This window comes from Passer domesticus, chromosome 2, assembly GCF_036417665.1.
Source record: "Passer domesticus isolate bPasDom1 chromosome 2, bPasDom1.hap1, whole genome shotgun sequence".
Classification (NCBI taxonomy): Eukaryota; Metazoa; Chordata; class Aves; order Passeriformes; family Passeridae; genus Passer; species Passer domesticus.
In genome coordinates this window covers 4,830,049-4,842,119 of record NC_087475.1, presented here as the reverse complement: position 1 = coordinate 4,842,119, position 12,071 = coordinate 4,830,049, and the positions used below count along the sequence as shown (strand labels likewise).

The 12,071-nt window shown below is 43.0% G+C and overlaps 1 protein-coding gene across 1 annotated transcript in view; it reads left to right on the top strand.

Moving 5' to 3' along the window:
• The window catches only part of DYRK1A (dual specificity tyrosine phosphorylation regulated kinase 1A), a 72,010-nt gene that overhangs the window by 46,289 nt on the left and 13,650 nt on the right, over positions 1 to 12,071 (top strand). Inside the window, 1 exon segment of the mRNA XM_064406485.1 lies at positions 4,966 to 5,171. Within this exon segment, the coding sequence (XP_064262555.1) occupies positions 4,966 to 5,171 (206 nt within the window).

Below are 12,071 nucleotides of genomic sequence, written 5' to 3'. Positions count from 1 at the left end.
CAAGGAACTTTGCAAAAAAAAAAAATCTTCTCTGAAGGAAGAGCGTTGTACAATTCCTCAGTGGACACAGGGCTGCTTTCACATCACTCATTTAAACACAGAAAAAAACCAACAAGAAGTGCTTGCCTTCACCTGTGCTGCTTTAGCAGGGGTTGGAAATAAAAAAAAAAATAAAATCTTACCCTGTCCTGCTCAGTAAGAACCGTGCTTCTTCTGTGCTGTGGCCCCACCAGCTCCTGAACTCTGAGTGTGGGAAGCAGAACGCCCTTTGTGGCCAACGAGACACTTCACACTTTTATTCTCTGGTGGTGTTTTCTGGCAGGTTCTCACTCAGCTGCCAGCACATCCCTGAGAGGGAATAGAGGGAATGTCTGCAACCATGTTTTGAGCTTCTCTCCCTCCTATCCCACCCTCCCTTTCCACCAAAGGTGGAAAGGGAGGGTGGGATAGGGGGGAGAGAAGCTCAAAACATTTTGGGTTAAAGCAATGTTCTTAGGAGGAAAAATATTGAAGAAAAGGAAGAGAAGTTTTAGCAAGGCAAAGAGAATGGCAGATGAATTGTGCAGAGGAAGTTTCACACTTCATTAATTATCTTAATAATCACACCCCCTGCCATGGGCAGGGACACCTCCCACTGTCCCAGGTTGCTCCCAGCGTGGCCTTGGCCTTGGAATCCCCCCAAACTTGGGGAATTCCTGCATTTAAACTTCTAGAAGTATGGAATAAATGCTGATGGGACTTTCACTGCTTTTACCTGCTTCATCTTGCACAAGCATCAGCAGGCAGGGAAGTGTTTTAAGGCTGTTGCAAAGGTTCTGTTATCAGTAAGATAATTCTTTATCGTGTCATGGAGCCAAAATCTGCTGCTGCTGCACTTGGGAGATGCTTCTGTCAGTCCTGAAGGCAGATTTGCATCACTCACAGGGTCCAAACTGCCACCGTGGTCCTTTTTGGGGGCTGATTTTTAATTGTGAGGTGAGAAGTAGGAGGACATATTAAGGAAATGTCACTTTGTGAGTGCTCTAATGGTTTTTGTCTGACTTTGCCTCCTTTTTTATATTTCACTATGAATACTCCTCAATAGAACACTGAGGTAAAAGTGTGACAGAAGGACAAAGAGAGTCACAAAGATACTTTGAGAAGCAAAGTAGATCTTTAATGAGCTGGGTGACAGGAATGCAAAGAAACCTTGGAATGACTGTTGGGACTTTCAGGTGCAGTCCCACCCAACAGAGGAGCTACTCCAACAACTCCTGATCCAGGGAGAAATCCCACTTTGTGCTGACTTCTGTGTCTCAGAAATATGGAAACCTTGAGGCTGGAAGAAACCTTTGGAGGTTGCCCAGTCCTGTGGCCAGTTGGGTTTTGGCTACAATCCACTGATCCTTTCTGGATTGTTGGTCCACTTTTGGGATCACTCAGTCACCTGCAGCTCTTCCCTGTCAGTCAGTCAATGTTTGTGCCTTGCTGTAGCTGAAACTGAAGGCCAGGGATGTGTTTTACCACCAAAAATACTTTTTTTTGGGAGGAGGTTTAATGTCTAAATATTAAATGTCAAATATTGATGTCAAAATGGGAATAGCAGGATCTCAAATTGAATCTCTATTGAGTTCTTAAAAATCTATGCAGAAATTTGCACAAACTTTTCTAATATTACACCAATTGTAGTTCATTTATAGACTCTGCAATAATCACAGTTTCAAATATTTGTTACACCTGCAGTTAGTAATTTCTTTGTTGCTTGGAAAAATCATAAAATCACAGAATGGTTTGGGTTGAAAGGGACCTTAAAATCATCCAGTCCCACCCCCTGCCATGGGCAGGGATAACTTCCACTGTCCCAGCCTGGCCTTGGACACTTCCAGGGATGGGGAGGCCCCAAAACATCTATTAAAAAAAATCCATTTAAAACACAGCTATTTTAAATGACAAAAGATCTTCCATCCTCACCAAATAAATAAATATATTCTTGAACTTCTTCCACTGTGTTGAGATGATGCTTTAGAAATAAACCTTCTCCTTTTTGAGGGAATCCATTTTTGCAGTGTGTCTATTTTCAGAGAGTTCTGTGAGCCTCTTTTGAGTGCAAATACACATCAAGGTGGGTATTTTTATGCCTCCCCTGAACTAACATTAGGTAAGGCCTATTTGTAAGACAATTCTACCCACTCCAAATCCATAATCTTTTCCCTTAATGCACTTCATGCTTAGAGATCTTTGCATATGTTTTGGGGTTTTTTACTTCATTTTCTTCCCAAGGTGTGATCACTTGAACTCGTAGTGGTTAAAAAGGAGAATTGATGATTGACTGCACCTTGTTCACAGATATTTCTGTCCTGTGGAAGTTCTGGATGTGCTCTGGGAACAAGTGCCCATGGATTTTAGTCCTGCCCTGGTGGTCAGCAGATCCCTGATTTTTTTGGGTGTTTGGAGCTCTCCAGATGAGCCAAAAACCAATCTCAGAGCCACCAGAGGCTCAATTAATGGCTGTGCACAAATGTCCTTATTTCTGGAGCAACTCCTCGACCTAAAACTAAAGGAGGTCAAGATTTCTATTCTAACCAGTCCTTCTTGCCCCTCCTTTCCTCCTGCTGTGTCACCGGTGTTTCTAGGAGTGTTCCCTTGGGATTAGCTGTGCTGGGATAGGATTGCAGGGCTCGGGAGCGGAGCCTGGCATGTGGCAAGGGCAGGGATTCCATCAGGACCTTGTGTGTGTTGGTGGCCAGGCTGGGAGCCCTGGGGGGTGCAATTCCTTGGCTGCTGATCCTTGTGCTTCCAGCTCCCAAACCTCTGCCCCAGGGGGGTGCTCAGGTGGGAAAAGGATTTGGGTCCCATTTCAGGGGTGACTCAAGTCCTTTCCCATTTGGGATGGGATGAGTTGGCCAATTCCCATCCATCTCCTTGTCATCCTTCACCTCATCACACTGGTCAGGCTCCAATCTTGTCCCTTTTTCCTGAGATTTGCTGTGGAACCATTTGTGTTTCTGGGTTAAGAAGGTGCTTGGTGGACACAGTTTGGTTTTGTGGTGTCACATTTGGGGTGGGACTGTCCTCCAAGCCAACAGGGACCTCTTTGTTACTCACAAACAACAAATCTCAAAAGAAAAATCTAAACTAAAAGATTAAAATTAAAGATATGGGTGCAGGTGGACTTGGGAGGAGAAGGTCTACAAGCATGAAAAGTTTCCAGCTGAACCAAAACATCACATTACAACATTTGTATTACATTACAACTGTTGTTTTGTGGGATAATTACACTTTTAACACTCTTCTACTTTTCTTTTTTACTTTATTTTCAATGTGTGTAGTGCATTATTCAGTTTATCCTCAGACTTATTGTGATTTTTGGAGTGTCAGAAGATTCTATGAAGTCAAACTGTAAATGAGAACCCCATGGTGGCAGGATTTTTGAGTTTATATATTTGAGCTTTCTGGTTTTTTTAGGAAGAAATGGCAGGGCAGAATTTTTGAAAATAAAATTTGTTTTTATTAAGTTATGCAATTGGCCAGGTATCTCTCTATTGGAGACTATAGCCTGTGGTAAGAAAATACAAGATTTAAACCTTTGAAAGTAGCTGGCTCTACACTTCAGAATTAGTGGTATTTTTGACTCTCTGATTTAAATATTGTTTTGACTTTTACTTCAGTCACCATGATGTTGCTAAGTGAGATTATGATTTTTTTTTCAGGTTAAGCAGAACCTCAGAAATTAAAAGAGCAAAAAGTAGAGATACTGGATGATGTCTCACATATGTTCAGCCATTCTTACAGGAGCGTTCAGCGAATCTTGAAAAGGAAATGTTCACTAAATCCACCAAGTTGTAGAGATGGAAGATTAACTCTGATTCTCAGTTTTTAATGGACATTTTGTAGAAGAGTTAAAAGTAATTTCCTGTGCAATGCTAACCTAAAATGGTTAATATTTTAATATAATCAATGTGAAATGGTGTTTGATTTCATCCATGCAGTTCTTCTGTTGCCCTGATAGGTGTTGAGTCAGTGTGCAGTATCAATTTTAATATTTTAGTTTTCTTTTGACAGAGTTATTTTTAAGAAAGCCAAACCTTGGCTGTACTCATCTACTGTTTTCTAGTGCTTGTGTTTTCTTGCAATGTTTGGACTGTAAAGGAAGTGGGGATTTCCCTTTGCTGGTCAGGTGCTTGGCTGTTTAACACCTTCCTTCTAAATTTAATCTTCAGTGATAATTTTGCTTTCAGATTGCAGCTGCTCTTTGTTTGCTGTGCTTTGTAGGGAGGCATAAACACAGAGGACAGGGAATCAGGGATTCAGGGAATCACCAGGGTTGGAAGAGCCCTTTGGGATCACCCATAAACCTTATCCCCAAACAAAGATGAGCTGCTGAGGCTGGACCCTCGTTTTTCCTTTGGTACCAGAAAGCTGCTGGGAGCAACCCTGAAAGGCAGAACTTGTGTGTTTTTCTGGCTTTTGTGGAATCCATGCATGGAATTTATGTGTTTGGAATAACCCCTGTCAAATTGTGACTGAATTATGACACCCAGGGGGAGATGTGAGAAAAGGGATGCTCAGGATTGGAGTCCCAGCATGGTTTGGGCTGGAAGGGACCTTTAAAGATGGAGTCCTGATGGTCAGGGACACCTTCCACCTAACCTTGCTCCAGCTCTGACACTTCCAGAGATCCAGGGGCAGCCCCAGCTGCTCTGCGCCCTGTGCCAGGGCCTGCCCACCCTCACAAGGAACAATTCCTGCCCAAAATCCCATCCAACCCTGCCCTCTCTCAGCGTAAGGCCATGTCCCTTGTCCTTAGGAGAAGTCCCTGTCCACCCTCCTGCCCAGCCCTGCAGAAAACCTTTCCCTGAGGATGATTCTGGGTTCCCTCCTTGTGGAACCCCCAGTGTGTGACAGCCCCTGGGTGCCTGAGCTCCATGATCCACAAGGCAGGATTCTCAACCCATCCCCTGCTTAACCCTCGCCTTGTCTTTGCAGGAGGAGAGACTTCAGCATGCAAACCTTCATCTGTTCGGCTTGCACCATCGTTTTCATTCCATGCTGCTGGCCTTCAGATGGCTGGACAGATGTCCCATTCGCATCAGCAGTACAGTGACCGGCGGCAGCAGAACATCAGCGACCAGCAGGTCTCGGCCTTGTCCTACGCTGAGCAGCTCGAGCAGCCACTGCCCCTGACCAACCAGGTATGGGGGAGGCTCCTGCTGCACCTGGCAGCTCTTGGACGTGGAGTTGTGGAGTCATTTGGGGTGCAAGGGACCTTTAGAGATCGAGTTTGCCATGGCAGGGACACCTCCCACTGTGCCAGGCTGCTCCAGCCCCAGTGTCCAGCCTGGCCTTGGGCACTGCCAGGGATCCAGGGGCAGCCCCAGCTGCTCTGGCAATTCCATCCCAGCCCTGCCCACCCTGCCAGGGAACAATTCCTCCTTCCCAAGATCCCATCCAGCCCTGCCCTCCTTCAGTTTAAGGTCATTCCCCCCTTGTTCTGTCACTCTAAACCCCTGTGAAACGTCCCTCTCTGTCCCTGTATTACACAACCATAAATTACAGGATCAGAGCATTTATTCTTGTATGGTTTTTCTTTAAACTGATTAACTCCCAACTCTCTAAGGATGGAATTATGATACAACACTATATTTTAAAAAATATCTATATCTATATCTATATCTATATCTATATCTATATCTATATCTATATCTATATCTATATCTATATCTATATCTATATCTATATCTTTGTATTGCATATATATATGTGTGTGTGTGTGTGTGTATCTTTTAATATGTGTGTGTGTATATATATCTATATTTGTGTATATATATGTACATGTATACTATAACTTCAAAAAAAAGTTTTTGAAGTTGTTTCTAAAGTCCTGGAACATATTTATTATGATTATTCTACTTGTAACATTTTTTTTTAAATAAGGGGAGAGCAAGACTGGCCAAGTGGAGAACTGTGAAAAGCTCTTTTTAAAATAAGAACTGTTTTTTAAATGTTTGGGTTGTTTATTAGCAGTTAATTTCTTTGTAACTTATCCTAATGGACAGTTTTGCAGTGCAGAGTCACTGGTTGGTGTATTTGGAATACAGAAGAAGTTTGCACAAAATAGATTCTATTTGAGTAGGTAGGACTGCTGAAAGGAGTCACAGGAGGAGTCAGCAGGAGCCACAAGAGCTGCTGTGGTTCTGGATAAGTGGGAATTCTGTTGGTTTTTAAAAATTCCATGGCCCAGTTGTGGAAATAAAAGGGCAGATGGTTTCCAGCAAAGCCTGTATGTCAGAAATGGAAAATTTGGTGCAGACTGATGAGGAATGTTTCACTGAAGAGGATGGAGATGAAGTGTGTTAGCTGCTCAAGATGTTTTAGGCAGAAAAGTCTCCAGAACCATCAGGAGATGCTCTGATGCTGTGGGAAGACACTTTTGGCCAGGATGTTGGGTGCCAGGATTTGGAGATCTCCAGTGACTGGAGCAAAGTGAATGGAGCTGGCCAGGGATGGGTTTCCTTTCCTGAGGGCCAGCCAGGAGGAAGAGAAAATCTCCTATATAAGAATGTATAGCTTGAGGATCTACAGAGGCATTTTATGTGAGCTTTTTTGGGTTAAAGGTCTCCCAAAACTTCTGCAATGAGGCTGGTCAGTCAAGAAAAGTTGCACCTAAATCCTTTCAAGGCACTTTAGAAACAAACTCAAGGAATTTTAGGTTGTTTGGACATGATCCATGTGGGGAAATAATCAGCTGGCCACCTTGGCCATGGCAATCAAACTGTTTGCACCACCACCACAACTTTATAGAATCAATGTTCTGTGATGGTGGCCAACTTTCTGAGGTGTCCTGACTACTTCCCTTCCCTGCCTCTTTCCTCCCTCGAGTTTTTGTGCTTCTCCTGTCACCCAGTCCCACCAAGAATTCTCTTCACCAGGCTCCTGCTTGGAGTGGAAGTTCTGTGTGAGCCTCTGTGGGGACTCTCAAAGTCTTTTTGTCTTTGCAATACATTTTTGATTTTATCTGCACAGCCAGATCCAGCTGAGACCTTCCTGCTGGTGGCTCAGATCATCTGCTTTGCAGAATAAATTCCTTGTTCTTTCTTTTGGGTTGCCCTTTTACAGCTCTTGTTCATCTTATTTAAACAATAATTTTTTTTCCTTATAAAACTCCTGACCTCTGTGGTTGAAGGCTTTGTGCTTTTCTCTCCAGATGTGATCTGCAAACATCTGGGGGTTTGTGTCCCATTCTTTCTGTATGACATTCCTGCAGGAATCCTTATTCAAGGTATTGCCATGAAAATACTGCCACTCTCTGGCCTTGATAAAAGTTTTTTTTGTCCAAAACCTTGATAAAGTTCTGTCCTGTAAATGTCAGTTCTGGAAAGGAGCCTTGCAGAGATCATTGTTGGAACCATCTTTAGGTGCTTGTTTCATTCCTCTGGTGGGGTCCCACCACTTGTTCTCTCTGTCATCTCCTTGTGGAGCTTGTAACACACACCAGCCTTTTATAATGGCAAACGCTCTTTGGTCCCAGAAGGTGACTTCTGCCTTTGCAGGTTCACAGCAGGATCAGAATTGCAGGATCAGAATTCCAGGATCATTAGGTTGGAAAAAATCTCCAGGAGGAGTCCCAGCTGTGCCTGGTCCCCACCTTGTCCCCAGCCCAGAGCACTCAGTGCCACCTGCAGGGGACACCTGCAGGGATGGGCACTGCCAAGCTCCCTGGGCAGCCCCTGCCAAGGCCTGGGCACCCTTTCCATGGGCAAATTCCTGCTGCTGGCCCAGCTGAGCCTGCCCTGGCCCAGCCTGAGGCTGTTCCCTCTGCTCCTGTCCCTGTTCCCTGGTCCCCCTCCTGTCAGAGCCACAAGATCCCCCCTCAGCCTCCTTTTCTCCAGTGTTTATCTTCCAGAAGATCCTGGTTTTAATATGCAGCAAAAGGAATTGGCTGCTGGAGAAGCCTTGATAGTTTGATCTTAATATATCCATAAAAACAGGAGGAGAAAAAGGTGACTTGAGGCAGATTCAGGGAGTTTGATCCTTTAAGTTGGATCCTTTCCATGCAGTGGCTCCCATCCAGTCAGACAGACAAGGATTGGGTCTGGGAGCTTCCGTTTCTTTCCTGGAGTTTCCCAACATCAGCAGCCTGGACCTTTGGGACAGCTTGGGTGCCACAGCTTTCCACAGCCTAAAAGTAACTGTTTGGGTGCCCTACAATAATTGCTATGGTGCAGATATAAAAATAATAATCTGTTAGGATGCTGCAAAAGCAACTTCTTAGTGTGCACTAAAAGTAATCTAATTGGGTGCCCTAAAAGTTAACTGTTAAGGTGCCCTAAAATACTCTATTTGGGTGCCCTAAAAGTAAATTGTTTGGCTGTCCTAAAATAACCTCTTCAGGCGCCCTAAAAATAACTTCTTTGGGTGCCCTAAAATACCCCATTTGGGTGCCCTAAAAGTAAACTGTTAGAGTGCCCTAAAATACCCTATTTGGTTGTCCTTAAAATAAGCTGTTTGGGTGGCCTAAAGCTTCTTTGGGTGCCCTAAAAGTAACTAATTTAGGTACCCTAAAAGTAATTTCTTTGGGTGCCCTAAAAGTAAACTATTTGGGTACCCTTACACTTCTTTCTTTAACTTCAACTTACCTTAAAAGTAACTCATTTAGGTACCCTAAAAATAACTTTGGGTACCCTAAAACACCCTATTAGGATGCTCCATAAGTAACTTCTTTAGGTGCCCTAAAATAACGTCTTTGGGTGCCCTAAAAGTAAACTGTTTGAGCGCCCTAAAATTTATTTGGGTACCCTAAAAGTAACTAATTTAGGTATCCTAAAAGTGACTTCTTTGGGTGCCCTAAAAATAAACTGTTATCGTGCCCTAAAACTTCTTTGGGTGCCCTAAAAATAACTCCTTTAGGTACCCTAAAAGTGACTTCTTTGGGTGCCCTAAAATACCCTATTTGGGTGCCCTAAAAGTAAACTGTTAGGGTGTCCTAAAACTTCTTTGGGTGCCCTAAACATCCCATTGGGGTGCCCCAAAAGTGCCGTGTTTGGTGTGAGCAGGCAGCAGCTGGCTGGCAGGAGCTGGAGCCCCTTTGCTGCTGTTGTTCCCTGGTGGCTGGAGGGTCCAGAAAATCGGGATTGGACTCTGGAAATTGGGATTTGGACTCTGGAAAGGGGAGTTTGGGCTCTGGAAAGGGGAATTTGGGTTTGGGAAATGAGGATTTGGGCTCTGGAAATGGGGATTTGCGCTCGGGAAATGAGGGTTTGGGCTCAGGAAACTGGGATTTTGGCTTGGAAATCGGGGTTTGGGCTCTGGAAATTGGGATTTGGGCTCGGGAAATGGGCATTTGGGCTCGGGAAATGGGGATTTGGGCTTGGAAATGGGGATTTTCCCAGCCCGGCTGCCGGGATTGCAGCGCAGCCTTGCCCGAGCTGCCGCCCCCCTCTGCTGGCCGCAGCACCGCGGTGCTGCCCGGAGAGCTCTCCCAAAATCCCATCCCTGAGCTTCCCTCATTGCCTGAGGATGCTCTCACGGGTTCTTTTTGTGTCTTTGCTGCAGACTGACTCCTTTTTTTTTTTTTTATGGAGTGTGTGGTTCAGGTTCCTGGAATGATTTTCATTCAAAAGCAGAGAAAGGCAATGTGAATTTAGTGGTTTTATTCCTGCTTGGGTTTGGGGTTGTGGTGGCTTGCAGGCCATATTCTGGTTTTTGGGGAATCATTCACAGCTGCAGATTAAAGGTCAGGAGAAAATAATGACAATTCATATTAAAATTTTGTACAATCTATGTATTTATATTACATTAGATTACCAGGTTATTTTTGTGTCTTTGCTGCAGACTTGACTCCTTTTTTAATGGAGTGTCTGGTTCAGGTTCCTGGAATGATTTTAATTCAAAAGCAGAGAAAGGGAAGCCAGGTCTTGCATGTGAATTTATGGGTTTTATTCCTGCTCTGTCCTGCTTGCATTTGGGGTTCTAGTGGCTTGCAGGCCATATTTTGGTTTTTGGGGAATCATTCACAGTTGCAGATTAAAGGTTAGGGAATAATAATGACAATTTATATTCAGATTATATAAATTAGCTGTGTTTATATTAAATGTAAATAATGTAAATAATTACATATAAGTTGCTCTTAAAAGATTGTTTACATAACTTTCTCTTGCACTTTTTGCTTTCTGGCTGTGGTCCCCAAACCCATCACTGACAAGGATCAAAGAATTCTAGGAAGATACTCCAAGACCAGCCAGATTTTTTTGTTTTTCTCTTATTTATGAGGCTTTAAATTACAGTTAAAAACTTCCAGCTCTGTTTTTTTACATTTTTTTCCTTCAGGAGTTATTTTTTAGGGCTTTTATTTCCCAAATAGTGCTGGCAGGAGGGGTCCTGCTCTTGGCTGTGGCTGCTGATTGTTTCAGTTTCAGGGAGGTGTGGGAACACATGGTCCAGGGTGAGCAGGAAAGTTGGGATTTCTGGCATCTTTCTCCTGCAGTGGTAATAAATTCATATTTCTCTGTCCAGTTTTAACTGGTTCCATCTTGTGAGTTCAACACAGCCTGATGGGAATGAAAGATAAGAGCTTAAAAGTTGTCACAACTTCAAAGTTTCTTTTTTTGCCGTTCTCTTTATCTCCATCATGGATGTTCAGTTGCTTGAAACTCTTTTCATTTCATTACAAAATTATTAGAAATTTGATTTACCTGATAAAGGAGCTGAGGTGAGATTTTGGTAACAAGTTCCAGCAGTTCAGCTTTCATGAAATACCTGGAATGGGAAGGTCAGGCTGGTTGTTAAACACCTTTGTATCTCTGTTTATCTAACATAATTTGAGAATATATATTTAAATATATATATACATTTGTATATCGTTATATATAAATAATTACCTGCAGAATTTGAGGTTTTCTGACCACATCTTGGCCAGAGATTTTATTGACCACATCAAGATCATTGCCAAGTTCATGTTGTAGAACCAGTTTAAAATCTTTAATTTGGGTATTCCCACTACCCGTTCAACATTATTGTTAATGATGGTTTAACTTCAGCAGTCTCTGTCATCACTGTGGCCATGCAGGTCAATTAAACAATTACATTTGGGATTCTTGCTAAAAGTTGCCCTGACACAATGAAAACTTCATTATTTATTCTGTTTGTGAAGTGGAACATGTGCTATACACAAGCTGAATTTATCTTTTTTTTTTTTTTTTCTTTCTTCTTTTAATGAATGTGGATGGTGATGGATCTTTCTCTTTTTAAAAAGAAATCTGAATTAAAGCATCCCATAAACAGCTCAGGATTCTCCATAATCAAAATGAAAATATTTTTTAAAAGGAACAATGCCATCTGTTTGGACAAAAAAGAAAGTGCCCATAAAGAGAGAAATTTGTTGTGTGTTCCATCCCCAAAGGCTGGCAGTTCAAACAGCACACCTGAGTTAAAAGGCACAGTTCCCATAAAATGTGCTTTGTCACCAATGTGTTGAGGACACAGAAATTGAGCCTTTTTTTTGTGGGTATTTCCTTATTATTTAATTACAATATATAATTGCAGTTAAAGTAATTTCTTGTCTCTCAGACCTGAGATGCAGCATCTCATTGATTTGTGTTCTGGTTTTAGGGAGATCTGAGCTTGCAGTGTTGCTGTCTGGCCACCAGATAGAGACTGAAGCTTGTGAAATGGGAGCTTTTCCTTTTTCCTTTTTCCTTTTTCCTTTTTCCTTTTTCCTTTTTCCTTTTTCCTTTTTCCTTTTTCTTTCCCCTTCCCTTCCCTTCCCTTCCCTTCCCTTCCCTTCCCTTCCCTTCCCTTCCCTTCCCTTCCCTTCCCTTCCCTTCCCTTCCCTTCCCTTCCCTTCCCTTCCCTTCCCTTCCCTTCCCTTCCCTTCCCTTCCCTTCCCTTCCCTTCCCTTCCCTTCCCTTCCCTTCCCTTCCCTTCCCTTCCCTTCCCCTCCCCTTTTCCCTTTTTTCCCCTTTTTTGGTGGTTGAACATTCCCTGAATCCAAGTCAGAAATCAGAGTTACCCAAACAATAAAGGATTGGACAGTGTTGTTGTATAAAACACAAAATTACTTCCTTCCATGCTCTTCCATCATCAGGAAGAAAGAA